Source organism: Nerophis lumbriciformis, linkage group LG28 (assembly GCF_033978685.3).
Source record: "Nerophis lumbriciformis linkage group LG28, RoL_Nlum_v2.1, whole genome shotgun sequence".
NCBI lineage: Eukaryota > Metazoa > Chordata > Actinopteri > Syngnathiformes > Syngnathidae > Nerophis > Nerophis lumbriciformis.
In genome coordinates, this window is record NC_084575.2 from 12,437,051 (window position 1) to 12,461,180 (window position 24,130).

General features: G+C 40.6%; 1 protein-coding gene across 4 annotated transcripts in view; it reads left to right on the plus strand.

Annotated features, from left to right (window-relative positions):
• Nucleotides 1-24,130, plus strand: part of LOC133570863 (semaphorin-3F-like) — a 112,780-nt gene that overhangs the window by 85,588 nt on the left and 3,062 nt on the right. For 2 of the 4 annotated variants that reach the window (XM_061923620.2, XM_061923622.2), the window contains 10 exons: nucleotides 426-565; nucleotides 1,132-1,246; nucleotides 10,766-10,835; nucleotides 11,611-11,755; nucleotides 12,893-13,115; nucleotides 13,177-13,265; nucleotides 13,344-13,385; nucleotides 15,316-15,473; nucleotides 15,550-15,635; nucleotides 21,659-21,792. In XM_061923620.2, coding sequence (XP_061779604.1) covers nucleotides 426-565; nucleotides 1,132-1,246; nucleotides 10,766-10,835; nucleotides 11,611-11,755; nucleotides 12,893-13,115; nucleotides 13,177-13,265; nucleotides 13,344-13,385; nucleotides 15,316-15,473; nucleotides 15,550-15,635; nucleotides 21,659-21,792 — 1,202 coding nt within the window. The remainder of the gene's footprint in view (nucleotides 1-425; nucleotides 566-1,131; nucleotides 1,247-10,765; nucleotides 10,836-11,610; nucleotides 11,756-12,892; nucleotides 13,116-13,176; nucleotides 13,266-13,343; nucleotides 13,386-15,315; nucleotides 15,474-15,549; nucleotides 15,636-21,658; nucleotides 21,793-24,130) is intronic. The other 2 variants (XM_061923621.2, XM_061923623.2) reach the window with 1 other exon arrangement.

The following is a 24,130-nucleotide window of genomic DNA, read 5'->3' on the forward strand; positions in this document are numbered from 1 at the left end:
ATTTTGTCTGTCGTTAAGTCATAATTAAATAATGATAATGGCAGGTAGAAGTTTATTAATGGGTCCGGCTTGTAGTCTCACACTGCTTCCATTTTATCCACTTCGCTTTGTTTACGTATTTCCCTGGGAAGGCCAAACAGGAGACTTTAAACACAGAAAAGTGGTTTTCAAGATCTAGTTTCTCCTTGGCACCATCGCTAATATTTGTCCATTTTCTATGCCACTTATCCTCATGAGGTTCATGGCTAAGTTGGAAGTTATCCCAGCTGACAATGACACTGCATTTGTTGTTGTGACAATACAGGAGGCAGTTCCAATTTGTGTCCCTCTCTAAATGTCTTCCGTGTGGGAACCAAATGTTCCGAACCCAACAATCTGATTACAATTACCGTGCCATATCAATACTTTCTCCATTTTTCCTCCAGACCCCACATTCGTGCACGCTCACCTCATCCCAGACAGCGCTGAGAAGAACGATGACAAGCTCTACTTCTTCTTCCGAGAGAAAGCCTCTGAGATGGGTCAAAGTCCCATGACCCAGTCCAGGATAGGACGTATTTGCCTGGTGAGTGCATCACTAATAACTGAGCTGACAAATCAACAATTACATGTATTGGTTGCTCTTACGGTTTAGCTTGGAAAGCATTTTGTTGTTTTTATTCCTTTGAAAGTAACTTCTGTGTTCTTTCATCAAGAGGCAATAACTTAGCGTCCGCCAATTAAATCAGGATGTAGTTGGCCGCATGTTCAAAAGGTTCCTTGTGGACACTTGTCAAGTTTGTGCACGATTCATGAGGCAAAGCATCGCGTGAAAGCTTTAGAATTGGTCTTAGAATGTGTTGGCCTTTTAGGGAAAGGCGACATTCAAACTGTAACTCGCTGCGTGTTCTTCATCCCATGCAAATCATTTGGACGGGTGTAAGGCGTGAACAAAGCTCACAATTTCCAGCCCGTGAATCATTTTGATTCCCTTCCTCAGTAGTAGAAGTTGGCTGACCTCCCGTGCAGATGGAGCCCGCTAGAAACGCAAAGCTTCTTTTTTTCCCCAACACGGCCAGCTCCAGTTAGTTTTCTTACACAGCTGCGAGTCAGACATCAGTCAAGAACTTTTTAACCTCCTTGTCCTTTTAGAACGACGATGGAGGTCACTGCTGTCTGGTCAACAAGTGGAGCACCTTTCTCAAAGCCCGTCTCATCTGCTCCGTGGCTGCAGCTGACGGCGTCGAGACGCACTTTGATGAGCTCAGTGAGTCTGCACACGCGCACAAAACATCACAAGTCCATAAAAGAGTCAATAATGCACCACATGTCGGTTTCATGTTTACCGGTATTTTAGTTTAGTGTTTTGTTGTAGTTTTCATTGAAATCGCCATGTAAAATCCCTGATGCTAACAATAACCTGCTCAGGGGCCTAGTGGTTAGAGTGGGATCGGTAGGTCGTGAGTTCAAACCCCGGCCGAGTCATACCAAAGACTATAAAAATGGGACCCATTACCTCCCTGATTGGCACTCAGCATCAAGGGTTGGAATTGAAAGGTTAAATCACCAAAATGATTCCCGGGCGTGGCCACCGCTGCTGCTCACTGCTCCCCTCACCTCCCAGGGGGTGAACAAGGGGATGTGTCAAATGCAGAGGACAAATTTCACCACACCTAGTGTGTGTGTGACAATCATTGGTACTTTAACTTTAACTTAACTTAAGTAGCATGTATATGGCATATCCAATGCATCCCGATTAGCATCACGCTAGCACATTTTAAAAACTGGAGCCTTACTTGTGAGGGCTTTCTATTAGGCATGCTTTCTTTTTTGGCATGGAAAATTACAACATTCCTTAGAGGCAGCCCGCTATGAATACACCTGTTTGCTAACCAAGTGTTTGAGTCTGCAACTGGATGACGTCATGTGCAACAGAGGTATAAAAATATGCTACTTTAGCTTTTATGTGAATTGGTAACCACTAGTACTGATGGAATTTGGTTGGTACCTACTGAATTCGGTACCCATCACCTGTTAGACATCCTTAGACTTAGACTTCCTTTTTATTGTCATTCAAATTTGAACTTTACAGCACAGATAAGAACGAAATTTCGTTACATAAGCTCATGGTAGTGCAGGATAAAAAAGCAATAAGGTGCATATATAAATAAATAAATATATATAAATAATATATAAATATATATAAAAAATAAATAAATATACATAAATATATATAAATAAATAAATAGATTACTGTACGGATAAATATATTGCACTTTTTCACATGCATCCACATTTATGGATGTATGTTATATTGTCTTTTTTATTCCAGCGAGTTAATCCATTTTGGGGGGAGTTGAGGGGATAATTTAATTATGATGCGTTCAAGACTCTTACGGCCTGAAGGAAGAAGCTGTTACAGAACCTGGAGGTTCTGCTTCTGAGGCTGCGGAACCTCTTTCTAGAGTCCAGCAGTGAAAACAGTCCTTGGTGGGGGTGGGAGGAGTCTTTGCAGATTTTCTGAGCCCTGGTCAGGCAGCGGCTTTTTGCGATCTCCTGGATAGGAGGAAGAGGAGTCCTGATGATCTTTTCCGCCGTTCTCACCACTCTCTGGAGAGACTTCCAGTCTGAGGCATTGCAGGCTCCACTCCAGACAGGCTCTCTATTAATGTTAGGATTACCAAGGATATCCTCTTGGGCATTCTGGGAAATAGTGGGTGAAGGTTGAATTATACTCTCGCCTCACTTAACTTGCCTAAGCAACGCTGTCTTGCTCCTTCCCCTGCGTACCCTTCCGCAGATCCTGACGTGCACCTCCCAAAAATCAGCGGCGACGTGAACCATCAAGCTGTGATTGGTCAGCTTTTGCAAAGAGTGTCCCTGAGCACAGGCGAACAGACTTTGTGCTTGAAATTCACGAATTATTGTATGAGATAAAGCAACGGTGATCGAACATTTGCATTCAAACTGATATTACGTACATAATATCTTGGTGCGCTCTAAAAATAATTACTAAATGTGTCGTTTTTCAACTATTCGTGTTGTTGTTGCGTCCAGAAAAAGTCACACAAAGTACAACGCCTCTATTTAACTTTTATTGCCAATGTTGTTCTAACAGGTTCAATTCCAACAAATATTCTTTCTCGTGCACCTATGTCTTTTTCTCTTACACACAACACTTCCTCATTCTCGGTCAATCATCTTTCAGGCACAGTATATTCAGGAACCTGAAAACTCTAAAGATCAATAACACATGAACAAAAACATGAACACCAGCAAACTGTTAAAATAAATTTTTAACAGTTTTGTTTATTGTCAATTACATAGCTCTCTGGTGTCCCGTGTCCTGAACAGCCACCAATTTGCCCGTCCTGTTCCGCGACTCGTGCAGAAGTCGCACAGTACAACTTCAGGAGCGTTTTTCTCTGGTTTATTCGTCCATTAAATATAAATGGATGTTTCTGAATGATTAGTTCCAGTGCCAAAAAATATGTCAATGTTGCAGTTGTTGTTGCTCACTCGTCACAAGAAGGTAAATAACTAGTCAACGACATCTGCAGTTGCTCCTTCTGGAGACTCTGCCCCTCAGTGTTTTGGAGGAGAATTACAAGTCACGCGCCAGCCCCCGCGGAAGCGCTATAAACAAATCAAGACGCCGTCAGAAGGGACGCGAGCTACGTGACGCAAAAGTATATTTCAGCCTTCACATCTCTGAAACTGACCTCATTTGGTTGAAACTTGGTGGAAGTAATATCATTCCTTTTTGTTTCTGCTTGGCTTTGCTTGCAAACACTGACAGAGTTTAGAAGAAGAGCCACAGAGGGAAGTTATGTGGAGGTTATGTCATTTCATTGGTAGCTGGGGACCGCCTATATAGAAAATGTACACGCTCATGCATCTGCTAAGAGTTAAAGGAAACGTGTCAGTCAGAAGAGAGAATTCCTCCATGACTCGTAACCACAACAGTGAGAAAACAAAAGTCTCTCTGTCGGTCTTCAGGGTTTCTTCTAGTCTCAGATTGAGCCATCGTCCTCCTTTGAGCGAGAGTAATCAGCAGAGAAGTTACAAAAAACACCAGCTAAGCATGGAGTACAAGTACTACAAGTACTGAGTAATCAAAAATAATGAGCAGCTAAGATCTGCCCGACCTCCTGTGGATCATCCCGGTCTGTCTGTTATTCACATGACGGACAGGATTAGAGAGGATTTGTGGTATCATTTAAATTGTAACAACTGGAATACTTCTTGTGTACTTGGAATAAAAAGTCACCATATGATCTGCCGTTAAATAGGTCATTATATATGTGTTACTTTGAATTCATTTAAAGTTAAAGTACCAATGATTGTCACATACACACTAGGTGTGGCGAAATTATTCTCTGCATTTGACCCATCACCCTTGATCACCCCCTGGGAGGTGAGGGGAGCAGTGGGCAGCAGCGGTGGCCGCGCCCGGGAATCATTTTTGGTGATTTAACCCCCAATTCCAACCCCTGATGCTGAGTGGGAGGTAATGGATCCCATTTTTATAGTCTTTGGTATGACTCGGCCGGGGTTTGAACTCACAACCTACCGATCTCAGGGCGGACACTCTAACCACTAGGCCACTGAGTAGGCACTGTGGTACCTCGGTTGGTACGTTGGTAATCTGTTCCAAAAGGTCTGACCAAAACTGAATACATTTTTCCCAAAAGATATCCGGTTCATTTGTTCCAGACAGCCAAAAATACGAATAAAAAGCAAATTTTATAGAAAACCAGAAAAGCCCTTGGAGAGCGCAGAAGTCCGCGAGGCTCTACCTCCCAGTAGTAAAAATGTCCTGAATTCAGACGGTGTCCCGGATCACCTGCAAAATGTCACTTGTTCCTTATCCTATATCTGACATTTCCTGAAAGTTTCACCAAAATGTGTAACTTTTTGAGCTACCGGTATTTATAGCAGAGTGAAGCCTCTTGTCAATCATTTACTATCTTTGTCTCTCTGTGGGTGGAGGCGGGGCCGCTAGCACACAGCAAAGAGGAATCTCGCAACTAGGATTGTACGGTATACCGGTACTAGTATAGTACTGCGATACTAATGAATTATATTTGGTACTATACCACCTCTAAAAAGTACTGGTCCCGCCCCCCTTTTTTTTTACGGGCATGACTGCGCGTCGTCATCACATTTTGGCATTGATGGTTTTACAAGTAGAGGTGCGTGTTCGGCAGCGCACAATCACAGAGTGCTTACAAGCAGACAATGTGTGTAGACAGAAGTAGACAGAAAAGGGAGAATGGACACATTTTGGCTTAAAAACTAACAATAAAGGTGAAACTATAACATTGAAACGCCCTGAGGAAGAGGGTGTTTCAGCCAAGTACCGGTACCAAAATATTGGTATCGGGACAACTCTACTCGTAACGTAGTAAAAATTATCCGGATCAGCCCCAAAATAAAATTACTGGTCCCTTATTTCATCTCTGACATTTCCTGAAAGTTAGATGAAAATCCAATCATAACTTTTTGAGTTATTTATAGCAGAATGAAAAAAACAGAGTGAAAAATTGGACTGAAGTAACTTGTTCCAGTTGACTGCAGATGTTTTCCTCCTCCAAAGTTTTGCCAAAGCTCCCGTCGGAAGACTTACAAAGTTCTTTTTGCTTCTTTGTCAGTCTCATTGCTCAGGGACATTTGAGGATTTGTTGTCCTCATCATCAAAGCCAGTGTGCAAAATGAAAAACGAATGTTATTATTGCTTATTGAACTCACTGAGCATAGCTGGCCTCTTTGTTCTTGTTATTAAATATTGGTTTATTATATTTAGTTATTTCTGCCTTTCTTCTCAGGTTAGAGGACATGATGTCTTATTTCTTTCTTTTGAACGACTTTCACGAGGCCATTTGAAAGGAACATGAACCAAAATGTTATCCACCTGTCAAACTTTGTGTTTTGGCTCACACTTTTCATACATTAAATCAATCAGTAGGAATGTAGAGTTATGGATGCGTATGGCCAAATATTAAAGGCATGTTTCTTATGATACTAAATTACTGTACTTTTAGTGTCCAATGAGTTCTGGATTCCAGGTGCTGGTGGTCTCCTAAAAGCCCTCCATGTGAACCAACAGGACGCAAGCAAGTGGCACTAAAAGTACCGCAATAATAATAATAAGAAAAATATGATCTTATTGACCTGAATACAAACCCTGTTTCCATATGAGTTGGGAAATTGTGTTAGATGTAAATATAAACGGAATACAATGATTTGCAAATACTTTCCAACCCATATTCAATTGAATGCACTACAAAGACAAGATATTTGATATTCAAACTCATAAACTTTTTTTTTGATGCAAATAATAATTAACTTAGAATTTCATGGCTGCAACACGTGGCAATGTAGTTGGGAAAGGGCATGTTCACCACTGTGTTACATGGCCTTTCCTTTTAACAACACTCAGTAAACGTTTGGGAACTGAGGAGACACATTTTTTAAGCTTCTCAGGTGGAATTCTTTCCCATTCTTGCTTGATGTACAGCTTAAGTTGTTCAACAGTCCGGGGGTCTTAGTTGTGGTATTTTAGGCTTCATAATGCGCCACACATTTTCAATGGGAGACAGGTCTGAACTACAGGCAGGCCAGTCTAGTACCCGCACTCTTTTACTATGAAGCTACGTTGATGTAACACGTAGCTTGGCATTGTCTTGCTGAAATAAGCAGGGGCATCCATGGTAACGTTGCTTGGATGGCAACATATGTTGCTCCAAAACCTGTATGTACCTTTCAGCATTAATGGTGCCTTCACAGATGTGTAAGTTACCCATGTCTTGGGCACTAATACACCCCCATACCATCACAGATGCTGGCTTTTCAACTTTGCGCCTATAACAATCTGGATGGTTCTTTTCCTCTTTGGTCCGGAGGACACGACGTCCACAGTTTCCAAAAACAATTTGAAATGTGGACTCGTCAGACCACAGAACACTTTTCCACTTTGTATTAGTCCATCTTAGATGAGCTCGGGCCCAGCAAAGCCGACGGCGTTTCTGGGTGTTGTTGATAAACGGTTTTCACCTTGCATAATATAGTTTTAACTTGCACTTACAGATGTAGCGACCAACTGTTGTTACTGACAGTGGTTTTCTGAAGTGTTCCTGAGCCCATGTGGTGTTATCCTTTACACACTGATGTCGCTTGTTGATGCAGTACAGCCTGAGGGATCGAAGGTCAGGGCTTAGCTGCTTACGTGCAGTGATTTCTCCAGATTCTCTGAACCCTTTGATGATATTACGGACCGTAGATGGTGAAATCCCTAAATTCCTTGCAATAGCTGGTTGAGAAAGATTTTTCTTAAACTGTTCAACAATTTGCTCACGCATTTGTTGACAAAGTGGTGACCCTCGCCCCATCCTTGTTTGTGAATGACTGAGCATTTCATGGAATCTACTTTTATACCCAATCATGGCACCCACCTGTTCCCAATTTGCCTGTTCACCTGTGGGATGTTCCAAATAAGTGTTTGATGAGCATTCCTCAACTTTATCAGTATTTATTGCCACCTTTCCCAACTTCTTTGTCACGTGTTGCTGGCATCAAATTCTAAAGTTAATGATTATTTGCAAAAAAAAAAAAATGTTTATCAGTTTGAACATCAAATATGTTGTCTTTGTAGCATATTCAACTGAATTTGGGTTGAAAAGGATTTGCAAATCATTGTATTCCGTTTATATTTACATCTAACACAATTTCCCAACTCATATGGAAACGGGGTTTGTAGAAAACAGTTTTGTATTGGAGGTGTAGAAATGTTTAGGCGCAAACCAGCAGGTGGCACCAAGTGATTTATCCCAAAGAGAGTCAAAGCTTTTTCTCCTCAACACTCAAACACAGATCCACTGGGGGAGAAAACTGTGTGAAATATGATAAACTTTGTTTTGTTAACTAGTAATAAAGTGTATTATGTGCTCAAAGAGGTGCTTGAAGAAAGAAATATAAATATTCAAATGTTGGATCTTATTTAATACGATTCTTAATCCATTAAAAAAATGTTATGATTCAATCTTTAAAAATATGTTTTAGGCCATCTCTGAACATACTTGCAGTGCCTATAGACATTATTATATTTCATCCATCCATCCATTTGCTACCGCTTGTCCCTCTCGAGGTTACGGGGGGGTGCTGGAGCCTATCAGAATCGAGGTAAGGCCTTTTGAGCAGAGGATGAATAACCACTTTTTTTAATGCTAGGAGAACAGTACCAGATACGTTAATAATGTTTAGCACTAATGCTCCACATATTACAAACAGCTGGATATATCCAGCACTAAATATACGCAGAGCTTCTATATTTGCCGGACGCCGCAACAAATGTGTTCAATTTTGCTCAAATCTGCTTCTGTTGGACAGGAAGTCTTGCACAAACACAAAATAAATGTACTTACTTTACTTTCAAAATAAAATACTCCGTTTTCAAGGTGGATAGCATTTTACACTTTGAAAAGTCCTAATGGGCGGCGACGAACATGAGGTCAACTTCAAACTTAATTTCATCTTACAGACACAAATGAATGAGGACATGCTGATTCTGAAGGTACACAATTTAAGAATAATGTACAGGCATATCCAGGGCAGCTATTTTGGAATATGGTGGCCTGTGTCAAATGTCAGCTGATACGGGGACCGGGAAAGCAGAGGAGTGGTTGTGTGACACGCTCGCGAGGAGTGATGTTACAGTTGTATTGCTTGCTGCAAAAAAAAATAGAACTGTCGTCGGTGTTGTCGTTCAGCACCGGTTATTAATGGCAGGACCGAATTTATTTGCTTTTGCTCCTCAGGAAGAACATAATAAACCTTTTGTGATTCGCTTTATTACAACTTCCCTTGTCACGTGATTACGCGCACATTTGCAAGATAAAAGTCTGTGCTGCACGACGGAGCTGCAACAGAACAGTAGTGAGGATTGCCCACGGCCGTTTTGGATCCAGTGAAAATCCGGAGTTATTCTCCAACTGCTTTACCAAGTTAGCTGGCTACACGCTCTGTCATTATTTTGATGATTTCTTTCTTTAATTCAATGAATATCATCCACTGCACGGTCCTTCTCACTCACTTTCTTCCTTTGCATGCTTGGAAAAACAAAGTTATGTAATCTCAAGCAATAAGTTAATGCTAGCAAGTAAGAGTGGAGCTTTTGGTCGGGTGTTACGGGATTCACGGTGACATTCACTGCACCACAATTTTTGCTTGCAACCTAAAGCATAAAAAATAGCCAAGACAGCTCATATCTCAAAATAGATTCTTTTTTACTTTTGATTCTATTCTGTTTGTGTTTGTTTTATTTCAATGCAAATAATATACTTCTTTCATCCAATTAGATTGGTATACTGCTTTCAGCTCACAGGAGGCATGTGAAGCAATTAATATACACTATATTGCCAAAAGTATTTGGCCACCTGCCTTGACTCACATATGAACTTGAAGTGCCATCCCATTCCTAACCCATAGGGTTCAATGTGATGTGGGGCCACCTTTTGCAGCTATTACAGCTTCAACTTTTCTGGGAAGGCTGTCCACAAGGTTGCAGAGTGTGTTTATAGGAATTTTCCACCATTCTTCCAAAAGCGCATTGGTGAGGTCACACACTGATGTTGGTCGAGAAGGCCTGGCTCTCAGTCCCCGTTCTAATTCATCCCTAAGGTGTTCTATCGGGTTCAGGTCAGGACTCTGTGCAGGCCAGTCAAGTTCATCCACACCAGCTCTGTCATCAATGTCTTTATGGACCTTGCTTTGTGCACTGGTGCACAGTCATGTTGGAAGAGGAAGGGGCCCACTCCAAACTGTTCCTACAAGGTTGGGAGCATGGAATTGTCCAACATGTTTTGGTCTCCTGGAGCATTCAAAGTTCCTTTCACTGGAACTAAGGGGCCAAGCGCAACTCCTGAAAAACAACCCCACACCATAATTCCTCCTCCACCAAATTTCACACTCCGAAATGTACCGTACTCCAGGCAACCTCCAAACCCAGACTCGTCCATCAGATTGCCAGATGGAAAAGTGTGATTCATCACTCCAGAGAAGGCGTCTCCACTGCTCTAGAGTCCAGTGGCGACGTGCTTTACACCACTGCATCTGACATTTTGCATTGTACTTGGTGATGTATGGCTTAGATGCAGCTGCTCGGCCATGGAAACCCATTCCATTAAGCGCTCTGCGTACTATACGTGGACTAATTGAAAGGTCACATGAAGTTTGAAGCTCTGCAGCAACTGACTGTGCAGAAAGTTGGCGACCTCTTTGCACTATGCGCTTCAGCATCCGCTGACCCTTCTGTCAGTTTACGTGGCCTACCACTTCATGGCTGTTATTTCCAAACTCTTCCATTTTCTTACAATAAAGCCGACAGTTGACTTTGGAATATTTAGGAGCGAGGAAATTTCACGAATGGATTTGTTGCACAGGTGGCATCCTATGACAGTTCCACGCTGGAAATCACTGAGCTCCTGAGAGCGGCCCATTCTTTCACAGATGTTTGTAGAAACAGTCTCCATGCTTAAGTGCTTGATTTTATACACCTGTGGCCGGGCCAAGTGATTAGGACACCTGATTCTGATTATTTGGATGGGTGGCCAAATACTTTTGGCAATATAGTGTATGTTTTGATGTTTTAACCAGCTTTCTTTCTTTATGTGACATTTTGTCTCAGCTGCAGATGCAAGTTGTCTTTATTTTGTTACCCTGTCATGTTTTTTTCTTGTCCACAATTCAAATAATCATTAAACAAATATGCTGAATTGTCTTGTTATAGGGGACGTTTATATCCAGCCTACGCAAGACACCAAGAATCCCGTCATCTATGGCGTGTTCTCCGTTTCAGGGTGAGTATCAATCATGGATCAATTCATGTTTCTTTCCTGTCGACTGGTTGAACGTATGCATCTATGTTGTTCATACACACGTGTATGAAATAAGTGTTTATTTCCTCTGCTGCAGTGTCAGACGGGCATGATGAAACATGTTCATGACAGAGGCTCATCACACTAGAGCGGTCCTTCTCAATTATTTTCTGTCATGCCCCTTCTTGGGGACATCATTTTTTTCACGCCCCCTTAAATTGAAATACGATTGAGAATTTGTATTTATATATCCGTACAACCGCTCTATGAGTTGCTGGCACCTACCTGCCACCTAGCATGTGGCTTGTGTATTATTGTCTCATGCACCACCCACCCCACCCGTCACCTTATTATGCCAGGCCTACTATATAAATACTGGTGTAATGTTTACAAAACTTTCAAGGATATCTGTAATTTATGTTCGAGCAGTGCTGCCACCTAGCTCCAGGCATGTGTATTATTCAAGAATGAAAAAGACGCTAATATTGGAGGTCCTCCTTGATAGCTCACTATTTGAGAAGCACTGCGCTAGAGACACACACACACACACACAGAGCGCCTATGCTCTGACCAGTGTGTGTAGGCGTTTCTATGTCAGTGTGTCAGAGAGCCGGTCGCTCTGAGAGTAGGTTTGTGTTTCCAGTAGACTCGCACAGTGCGAGCGCGTGGGCAGGAAGTAGTTTTCTACGAGCCGCTGTAATTATCTCAGTGTTGGCTTGTGTTTGCGTTCGCGCTCACACTTTGATTTTCTGTGCAGGTCTGTGTTTAAAGGCTCAGCCGTGTGCGTCTACGCCATGGCTGACATCCGCATGGTCTTTAACGGGCCTTTTGCTCATAAAGAAGGACCCAACTACCAGTGGGTGGCCTACACTGGCAAGATCCCTTACCCTCGACCTGGCACAGTGAGTCCTAAACATGGCACCATTGGGCTTTTTTTCTGCAGGAATACTTTGTGTACTTATTTTATTTGTAGCTAGGATTTACCTCAAAATATGCATTTTTTAAAAATCTTTAAATAAGCCTAAAATGCCAAAGCGACACAAAATATAACAGCATATAACACAACATATACGTATTTAATATGCATATTTAAAGCTGAGGTAGTTTTTAATGACTGACTTGTTTAAAGTGTATAAAAGTCAAACAGTAAACGTGTGTTAATTTATTTTAATTGGTTCTGGGCCTGATCATGGTAAATTAATTTCTGCTAAGAAGGAATTATTAATTATAAATACAATATTTTCATAGCGCATAAAACTGTTTTTAACATTACATTATTTAAAAGCCCTCGAGACATGAAATTACATCCACATAATCACCTTTACGCTCCTTTAATCCAATCAGCCAATCAATGGCCACGATACTAAGCAGCACACTCCAATTGGTTTGGTTTCATCTGCTGGCCAATACTACTGTAATATTAATAGTTGTACTTCATTCAGACGTTTTAATACTTAAGAATGTTTAATTTATGACAAAAAATGTAGAATATTTATTTTGAAGTGATAGAGTGAAGCTGCAAACTTCAAAGCGTGAAGAGACAACTATGTAACAAACACATTCATAATATTTATATTTTCATAGCCGTTTCTGGGACGCCGAGAGAGTAAAAATGTATTAATTAAAAATTAATACCTCTTATTACGTCATTGTAATGGTAGTTTATTTCTCATGTATCCTCATTAGTTGCTTCACTAGGCAATAACACAACATGGAAACTAAAACTCAACAATACATACAAGACACTGTAAAAGAAAGGATATGTAAATACTATACATTAAAAAAATATTATTACTAAATTATTATAATTATTAATAAATACTGTAATATTAGCCATGAAGTGTAAGTTAAATCTGCAGTAAAGAATAATAGTTTAAGTTGCATGGCTCCCCCTACTGTTGTAAATATTTCCCAGCATTGTGATGCTCGGTTGCCATTGTAATGATTATTTCTTGTTCTGATCACTATTTAAAACAAGAAATAAAATGTTCCAATCACTGCACGCTGCTTTAAAGTGACGCCACCACCTGTGCCAACAGTGTCCTGGAGGAACGTTCACCCCCAACATGAAGTCCACCAAGGACTACCCTGATGAGGTGATCAACTTCATGAGGAACCACCCCGCCATGAACAACGCCGTGTACCCGGTGCACAAGCACCCTCTGGTGGTCAGAACTAACGTGGACTATGAGTTCACCACAATCGCCGTGGACCAAGTGACTGCCGCAGACGGGAGCTACGAGGTCCTCTTCTTGGGCACAGGTAAGACGAGGGCTCAGGTGATTCATTGTGTCAGAGAGTCAGTTTTTGTCTTGTGTTTCAGACCGAGGGACGGTCCAGAAGGTTATTGTGTTGCCTCGGGATGACCTGCAGACCGAGGAGCTGGTCTTAGAGGAAGTGGAGGTTTTCAAGGTGGGAGACTACTGTTATTTACTTCATTTCACACTAAAGTGGACATTTTCTAATACTTTTAGGATTATTTTTCGACAGATTCCCACACCGATCACCACCATGAGGATCTCATCCAAACGTGTAAGTTCTGACTGAAACTGTCGACATAGTATATTCAGTATAATATAGTCCATGTAATATAGTTCATATAATAAAGTCCATGTAATATATTACATTTAATCTATTCCATATAATATAGTCCATGTTACATATTACATTTACTATAGTTCATATAATATTTGGCATGTAATAGTCCACATAATATCCATCCATCTTCTTCCGTTTATCCGAAGTCGGTTCGCGGGGCAGAGAAGCCCAGACTTCCCTCTCCCCAGCCACTTCGTCCAGTTTCTCCCGGGGGATGTTGAGGCGTTCCCAGGCCAGGGGGGAGGCCAGTCTCAATACACCCCCTCACCCTACTTTGTACCCCTATCCCTACATTTTGTGTGTTCCCGGGAGGGTAGTGGTGTTTCAATGACTCTTTGCATGAAGGGGTAGTAGACATAACGAGGGGTAAAGGGGTATGAATCTAGCACTTCATAGTGAGGGATTTCAGATGCTGACTCGCTAAGGTAGGGGCAGAAAAAAATTCCACAATTTCTCCATGCGTTATATAATATATTATAAGTTAGTTTGCTAGCTAGTTATCCAAGCCAAAATACTAAATAATGATACTAAAATACTATTACTATAAAGCTTGCGAATGTGAAAACATTACTGCTACATACCTTCAAAAAATTCACAAGAGACAACAGTCGTAGATGGCGGCTTCTTCTCCGTGTACTTTTTTGTTTATTCATCAACCGAAGCATGATGAATGATAAACACAACATCTAATCAGGATGCCCCCGCCCCGACACCTCAGAGGCCACGGGGAAGACCCAGGACACGTTGGGGAGACTAAGGCCCAATCCCAATACACTGTTTCACTCACTACCACTAAACCTTACCCACTACCATTAGCCCTCACCCACTACCACTAAACCCTCAAAATGAAGCAACAAGGGGTAGAGCTTTGTAATTTTCCCTAGGAATTGGTACACCACATGCTACGTCACTGCATAGTTCATGTTTGGGCACGTAAGCGACTACGTTGTTAAGATTGCACACACGTCCCACCTAGGGTTGTCCCGACACCAATGTGTTGGTACCAAAATGTATATCGTTATGTATTTCATATAACATATTCCAGAAAAAATATTTTGTATAATTTAGTCCATATAATATATGCCATATAACACAGTCCATAAAATATAGTCCAGTGATTTTCACACTGTGGTACATATATTATAAACAATATCACATATATTACTTGTAAAATATTACATACAACATATTGTACAAACACGTGTCCCACTCAAAAGTTGCAAACCTAAAGGAGAAAAATATTTGAAATATTGTGCTTTTATTTTGAAACTACAACACAGCGTCCTGAGAGATGGCAAGGAATGTTTCCATGAATATGACTTATTTATGACGTCTTGTCATTAGTTTACATTCATCGTCAATTGATTTGAGTCAATTTAATTCTGGGATGGTCCATTTATTTGAATTTCCAGGTTCGTACAGTCATGAAAAACCTGGAAAAACCATGAAAAAACGAAAACATTTTAAAATATTTGAAAAAATATGACATTCTGACATTGAAATTGCATTTGTGTACGTATATTGTTAAAATGTATTAACATTCTGCAAGCAATGCCTGTGATTAATCATGATTAATCCAAATACAAGTCTGATTCATCTGATTTAAAAATATATCATTTGACAGCAATCATTTTAATTGATATTATTGATTGAACAATGGGTTTTTTACATGGTTTGAGTGGGTTTTACTTTATGCCAGAAAGTTATTACTTAAAATGGCTAATATCATTGTGTAGCGTAGTTATTGTATGACATATTTGTGAACTATTTATGGATGAGTCAGGTCTGTGTTTTGTGTTAAACTCATTCCATTTTGTGTGTCCACGCAACAACAACAACACGTTTGTGTGCTTGTGTCGTACAGCAACAACTGTATGTGGCGTCCGTGTTGGGCGTGACCCACCTTGCGCTGCATCGCTGTGACGTGTATGGCCAAGTTTGTGCTGACTGCTGCTTGGCCAGAGATCCTTACTGCGCCTGGGATGGAAAGTCCTGCTCCAGATACTCTGCTTCACAGAAAAGGTGCGTTCACTGACGCCACCAAACCTCACAGTCAAACGGCATAACGGTTATTCAACTCATCTTCAAACATTTGTAGACGTAGTCGTCGTCAGGATGTCAAATATGGAAACCCCATCCGTCAGTGCAGAGGTTACAACTCCAATGGTGAGCATCTTTCTGGAGGTACACACGCGCATGTAATACACTCTTCTAAGTGTGTGTGGGTGTGTGTGAGAGTGCACACGCACATCATGTTCTAAATGTGTGTGTGTTTGTGTATGAGGGGCCGTTAGGGACATTATTCAGAATTACCTCTTACATACACTACTGAAATGCAAACAACTGAAATGTTTTTCTCTCACACACTCTACTGAAACACTCTCATACACACTACTGAAACACTCTTATACACACTACTGAAATGCTCTCACATAAACAACTGAAATGTTTTTCTCTCACACACTCTACTGAAACACTCTCATACACACTACTGGAACGATCTTATACACACTACTGAAACACTCTCATACACACTACAGAAACGCCCTTATACACACTACTGAAATGCTCTCACATAAACAACTGAAATGTTTTTCTCTCTCACACACACTACTGAAACACTCTCATACACACTAATGAAACACTACATATACTATACTAATGTACACACAACACACTTCCTACTACATATACTATACAAATGTACACATACTTCCCACTGCATATATTATACATATGTACTGTACATACACTTTCTACTGCATATACAATACACATGTGTACACACCTCCTGCTACATACACTATACACATGTACTGTATATACACTTCCAATTACATATACCATACAAATGTATGCACACTTCCAACTACATATACTGTACAAATGCACTGTACATACCCTCCCTACTAGTGTACTACACAAATATACATACACTTCCTACTGCATGTGCTATATTAATGTACACACAACACACTTCCTACTCCATATACTATACAAATGTACACATACTTGCTACTACATATACTGTACAAATGTACATACACTTCCTACCACATAAACTATACAAATGTACACAAACTTTCTGCTACATATACTATACAAATGTACATATCCTTCCTACGACATATTCCATACAAATGTACATACACTTTTTGTACACCTATACATACTATTCACATATATATTCAGTACACTTTAGTAAAATATCTAAACATACACCTGCTCTAATGTATATATAAACTTCCTAGTACAGGCGCCTCTGCATACACTATATAATAATATACTAGCACATATACTTGCTAATACACTGATAAATACACATCTAAGTACATACTGTATCCTATACAAATGTACATAGACTTACTAGTACACATACTTTATACATGCCCTGTAACTTGACTTTAGATTTGCATGTACACTTCTTAATACACCTATACATACTATTCATATGCACTTAGACTTGCTCACATACTGTATCTGTACATAATTTCTACTATCAGTACGAGTACATTTGCATACACTTTATATTTGTGAAATAGGTATATATACACAAAGGCTCTATACACATACACACATTATATATACAGTATATATATATATATATATATATATATATATATATATATATATATATATATATATATATATATATATATATATGTATGTATGTATGTGTGTATGTACATATATATATATATATACATATATATATATATATATATATATATGTATATATATATATATATATATATATGTATGTGTGTATGTACGTATTAGAGATGCGCGGTTTGCGGGCACAACCGCGGAGTCCGCGGATTATCCGCGGATCGGGCGGATGAAATAAAAAAAAATTTGATTTTATCCGCGGGTCGGGTTGGATCGGGTCGGGCGATTGAAATTAAAAAAAAATTAGATTTTAAATAGATTCAGGCGGGTGGCAGTTAAACCAATTCGTAAATATATATACATAGTTAAATGTTGTTACCCACATACGAAAAACGAGCAGGCACCTGCTGCATATGCCACAACAGAAGAAAAAAAAAGAAAAAAGATGGACACTTTTACGGAGCGGAGAAGGGACGCCTCGCCGGGGTCCAGGACCGAGGCCACTTCCCCCGAGAGGGCCCCACCTGGAGCCGTAGCTGAGGCAATCCGCGAGAAGGGCCCGACGCACGTCCAGGGTCACTACCGCGCCCACCGCACCGACACCCCGCCTCGTCCGCCTTCGCCGCGGCCGGCGTCACGCGCAGCAGGTAAGCAGCTTACCTGCCCGCCACCCCCGTGGCCGGGGGCTCGTAACAGGGGTCACTCCGCGCGCTCCGCCCGCGCAGCTTACCTGCCCGCCACCCCTGTTGCCGGGGGCGCGTAACAGGGGTCACTCCGCGCGCAGTGCGCTCACGAAAGGGGTGGGGCTCACCCTGGTTGATATAGAGAGCAGGACGGTGGCCATGGAAGTCGGAACCCGCTAAGGAGTGTGTAACAACCCACCTGCCGAATCAACTAGCCCTGAAAATGGATGGCGCTGGAGCGTCGGGCCCATACCCGGCCGTCGCCGGCAGCGAGACGCGCTTGGAGGTGCGCTCAGCGCGGCTCCCATATGATTGCGCACTGGTGTGCGTCTGGGTCGTGACAGCGTGGCAGGCGAAAGTCTGTGCTGCATTGGATCAGTCTCCTTTCTTTAACAGGCAAAAGCTTCATAACCTCACCATACCTGCCAACTTTTGAAATCAGAAAAACCTAGTAGCCAGGGTCCAAGGGCCGCAGGCCCCGGTAGGTCCAGGACAAAGTCCTGGTGGAGGGTTCAGGGCTTCGCCCCCCGACGCAAAATGATTATTAGCATTCAGACAGGTTAAAATGTTGCTAAAACCATCACTTTTCTATCAGTCACAGTGACTTTTCAAAACAAAAATATTACAGCAAAAATCATATGGGTTGATTGGCATGTTTATTCTGTAAGCTAACTTCAATAGTTTGAAATTATTTTGACAGTCAATGCCAGTTACCCTGTCAACCTTTCACAAGACTTCAATTTGTTAATTGAAAGTATAAACAGTATAAACACTTTTTACAGTAAACAAATGGTAAAACAGTACTAAACAATTCCATTAAAAAAAAATTGGTGTCATTATTAACTTTCTGTCCAAGCTTGTATAATCTACTGCCTTGTTCAATTGTAAAAAATATTCTGTGCCTAAAATTCACATTTCTATCACAATTATCATACTGTAAACATGGTAAGCTAACTTCATTAAAATTAATAGTCCTGTCAATAGCATGGAATTACAATTCAAATGTAGTTTTTTTGTAAGCCTTTCAAAAGAATTCAAAATATGAAAAATTAATGAAAATTCATTTAAGCCATCAGACACTTGAAAAGTGGCACATCACATCTCTAATGTAATCATTTTAACTTTTCAACAGAAATAGCACTGCAAAAATATTAAGGACATACTTCTGTATTTTGGTAGTTATGCTGTCAACATTTAACAAGATTTCTTCAACTTGGACTTGAAAGCATAAATAGTATAAACACTTTTAACAGTATGTCGTGCTGTGAAATACAGCCGACAGGATTGCGCACCAAACACGAAGCAAGGCCAAAGCGCATGCATTGTGCAGGAGAACAAAGGACTTCTTTCATTTAAGGTTTGTGATAAACCATCAAACTCATTCGTTAAAAGGACTCTATAGTAATATAAAGCGAATTTTCTGGACATTATCATGCAAGAAAAGTTTATTTTTGGGACCGCGATCACCGCGTAATGATTTTTAAAGGTTGCATTACAAACATTTAACTGTCCCATGTGATCAGCCAGTGCGATTGGAAGTCCATGCTCAATTATTGCCTCCGTAAATAAAACTTCGGCATTTATCACATCCAAAGAATCTGTTTGGGCGACGAAAAACGTTGAAAGTTTTCCACTTGTATCGCTAGCAACGGCATTAGACTTGTGTTTTTTTGTCCCAACGTGGTCTTTTACATCGCTAATTCCTCCGTGTTCGATCGAAAAATCTTGTCTGCACAAGGTGCAATTCGCGTAGTTTTCACCCTTTTTTTTTTTTTAATTAATGAAAAACCGTATTTTTTATCACTGCAACCGTAACCCGGAATAGGTTGATGAAAACCGTACGAATTACGGGAAAACCGGAGTAGTTGGCAGGTATGCCTCACTAATGCCTTGCATCGTCTATATTAGATATATAACAACGGGCGGGTGCGGGCGGATAGCGGGCGGGTGCAGTTCTGATCAAACGTTACATCGGGTGGATGGCGGATGGTTGACGACTTTCTGATGCGGTTGCGGATGAAATATTTGCCTATCCGTGCATCTCTAGTACATATACATATATATATATATATATATATATATATATATATATATATATATATATATATATATATATATATATATATGTATGTACATACACACATACATACATACATATTTATATACCGACATATATATGTGCATATATATACATATATGTTTATATCCGAATAAATATATATATGTTTATATCCGAATAAATATATATATATATATATATATATATATATATATATATGTGTATACAGTAGCTTCAATGCATGCTACAGCACAAGACACCACCTGCTGGTCAAATGTATGATTACAAACAGCTGTATCTTAACCACATAATGTCTGATGCATTGAATTGTTGCGTCAGTTATGGCTCTTAGAAATGACAATGAACCATAAAAAATGTTTGACCGAATGGTTTTGCTCTTTAAACTAACAAAGTATAATAAAATATATTTTATGTATTATGTATGTACCGGTGCCCGGTATCAAAATATCAGGACAACCCTAATATAGATATATACATCGCAATTAAATATTTTAATCGTTTGACAGCCCAAATATATATTTATATATATATATATATAAAATGGCAGGAAGCGTCTTATCATGACGTGATGCACATAAAAGTCTTAGGAACCCATACCTGGTACGAATAGGAAGTCGGCCGTCTTGGTTTCCGTCTTCCATTTTTAAATTGTTGCTGCTTATTGTACAATGTACTTTGTTTTTTTTTAGAGATTTCTCCAATCCTTTAAGTCACTTTTTCTGTAATAAAGACAATTGGCAACCAATCTAGCATCTATTTTTGGTGTTATTGGAGACTGTACTCGTGTTTAGAGACTATGTTTAGATTCTGTCGCTCCATCTTAAATTGTGAGAATCGCTGTCCGCGGGTGCATCTCAAATATATTAAAGTACGTCCACAGCGCGGACACGCTGCCTCCGCTCCAGACAACCTTGTGGCTGGTGTTAATGTGTATGTTAGTGTGTTATGGTGGTCATTTTTACCATGGTCTGTGAACATACCGTGTCGGCAGAGAATGGACAAGTGTAGTGTGTCTCGGAGTGAAGCACGGAGGCAGACGTACGTGCACGGAGGAAATACTTGTTGGAATTGGGCCCATTGTTAGCATAAAATTGGCCATAAAAGGTAAAAAGAGCGTCAAACTTTGTTTGTTTTCTTCTGGACGCTACAATACTTGATATTAATTTATTTTGTTAGGTGTGGCGGCTAATACGAAGCCCGTACAATAAGGAGAAACCCTAAACGTAGTTAAACCGGATGTATAAAGTAGCGCTTTTACTTTGAAGCCGATTGGTTTGAGAAATGTCTTGACATGGTTTGATATCAGATCAACTGTTTGCAATAACAAAAAACTCTCCTTTCGACATCCTGCCGACAGTCTTTCATTTCTGTTGAGCTTTTGTCATTTTACTGCCTAAATCAATCACAGTAACAATCTAAATGTTATGTTATCAGTGCACCTGAATCGTAATCTGAACAGGGAAGTGAAGCACCACCCACCTCTAGAACGAAACACACAGCAAGCTTTTGCTGCAGGGATGTCGCCTCTTCTCACGGCAAAAAATAGTTATTTCTTGTCACGAGAACAACTTGACTTGGCTTTGAACCTGATATTTCCATTATGTAGCCTTTGCTTTGTCCATTTCAGCTGATATGCAGCTAAGTTCCCCTCTGCCACGGCACGGCCCTAGGGTCAAAAAGGAAGTGTTCGCGTTAAGCGGCCGTTAAAAAAATGTGTGCCATTATTGAAATTTATACTTAAAGCGTTATTATCACGTTAACTTTGATATATACATACATATTTATATACATGCATATATATGTACTTGCTATCATGAAGGTTTGTGTTTTTGCAGCCAATAAGAATACTGTGCAGACGGTTCAGTACGGCGTGGAAGGAAGTACAACGTTCTTGGAGTGTCAGGCCAGAACTCCTCATGTGTCTCTGAAGTGGCATCTCCAGAAAGAAAACAGCGACCGCAGGAAAGAGGTGAGCAGGTTTCCTTCTCTCCTCCACATTGGTTACAACTTATTAATACAACTTGTATGAATATAATAAATATACATTCACAGGACATTATATTAGGTACCCCTCACACTGAATACCATAGAGCAGATGTTTGTTTTTTAAAGTACCAGTAGAATGGAAAAACAAGTTGACTTTATATGTGACAATATCATGTTTTTTCTTCTACGTTTGGACGCCTCTTTGGGGCCTGTAACTTGCACAAAAAGCACCCGTATTTTGCAGGCACTTCAAGTATGGTGAAAAATGTCATGTTTTTGAGGTCCCGAAAATTCACGTTTAAAATTGTCTCTCTAGCGCCACCTTTAAAAATAAGACAAAATTAGCCCCTCCTAACAGTTTCACGTATCGACACGAAAATGGCAGGAAGCGTCTATCGTGATGGGACGCACAAAGAAGTCTCAGGAACCCATACCTGAAAACGAACAGGAAGTCAGCCATCTTGGTTTTTGCCCTTCATTATGCGGCGAAAAAAAGGGGTCGTACTTAGGGACTTTGGCAAAATGAGACGCGCTTAAAATAATACACATCTAGGAGATGAAAGAGGAAATTGCTAACAATTTTTTCCTACGCCCTAAGACGTGGGCGTGGCATGGCGACAAACTTTGCTCCAAAAATGTTAAGCCATTTTTTGGCAATAAAAAAAAGGGGTCGCACTTTAACGTAGTCCTCCTAAGGACATTGGCCAAATGAGTCGCAGTCAAACTTGTGGAAACTACACATAGAGGTGATGATAAATTGCGAACATATTTCACCTTCGCAGTAAAATGTGGGCGTGGTAATGCACCAAACTTTGATCTGATGGATCGCCACAAAACACGGTTCAGATCTTGATAATTTTTGGCAGAAATGATGTTGATGACGCCCTGGAGTGCCCGATAGGTTAAGTTAAAGTACCAATGATTGTCACACACACACTAGGTGTGGCGAAATTATTCTCTGCATTTGACCCATCACCCTTGATCACCCCCTGGGAGCTGAGGGGAGCAGTGAGCAGCAGCGGTGGCCGCGCCTGGGAATATTTTGTGGTGATTTAACCCCCAATTCCAACCCTTGATGCTGAGTGTCAAACAGGGAGGTAATAGGTCCCATTTTTATAGTCTTTGGTATGACTCGGCCGGGTTTGAACTCACAACCTACCGTTCTCAGGGCGGACACTAGAACCAGTTCACAGCCACTCCAAGTGGGGGGAGGCTGGCGGCAAAATCTGCCCCACGCCATTATCAATAAATCTGTCTTTATGCACTTTAGATGATCTGTTCTCCTTCCTAACTGACATGTAGCATTAAGGTCGCGGTCTGATCATGCCTAGACGTTCATTTCGACATTAACATCGCCCCCTTGTGGTAAAAAAGTATACCTCTCATAACTTCCTTCCACATGCTCCGATCTGTCTGAAATTTTTGTTGGTGGGTCAAGGTGTTGGGTGGGATGCAACTGCATGACTACTGCAGTGCCATTATCCACCTTGTGGTGGAAAATCATAACAGTCATAACTTCCTAACACATGCTCCGATTTTCATGAAATTTTTGATTGCGGGTCAGGGTGTTGGATGGGACATAACTGCATCACTGCAGTGGTGGCAATACCGCCTCCTTGTGGTTGAAAAATGTAACTGTCATAACTTCCTTACAGATGCTCCAATCTTCCTAAAATGTGTGATGGTGGGTCGGGGTGTTCGGTAGGACTTAACTGCATGACAATTGCGGCACCATTATCTTTTACCTTGTGGTGAAAAACTACAACATTAACTTCCTTACACATGCTCTGATCTTTTTGAAATAGTTGATGGTGTGTTGGGGTGCAACTGCATGACTCCTGCGCTGCCATTAATGCCCCCTTGTGGTGAAAAATTATAACTTTCATGCTTCAATCATCCTGAAATGTTTCATGGTGGGTTGGGGTGTTCAGTGGTATGCAATTGCATGATTACTGCGCCACCATTATCGCCCCCTTGAGGCGAAAACGTATAACTTTCATCGGGAAGGATGTGACCGCAAGCGCAAGCGTGCCGGCCGACTCGGCGGAGGCAAGGGCCCGTTTAGTGCTGCTCGCAGCTTTAATCATTTTAATATTTGATTAATATCTAATTATTTAATTATTGTTTTCAAAAAGTTGTAAAACATGTTTTTATGCCTTAATTACGAAGATTTTCTATTTAGAAAGCTCCAGCACCCCCCGCGACCCCAAAAGAGACAAGCGGTAGAAAATGGATGGATGGAATACATTTTTAATTTGCACAGAATTGATTTACCAGTCAGGCTTGAAAGCAATAAAGGGATAAACAGGGGTTTACTGTAC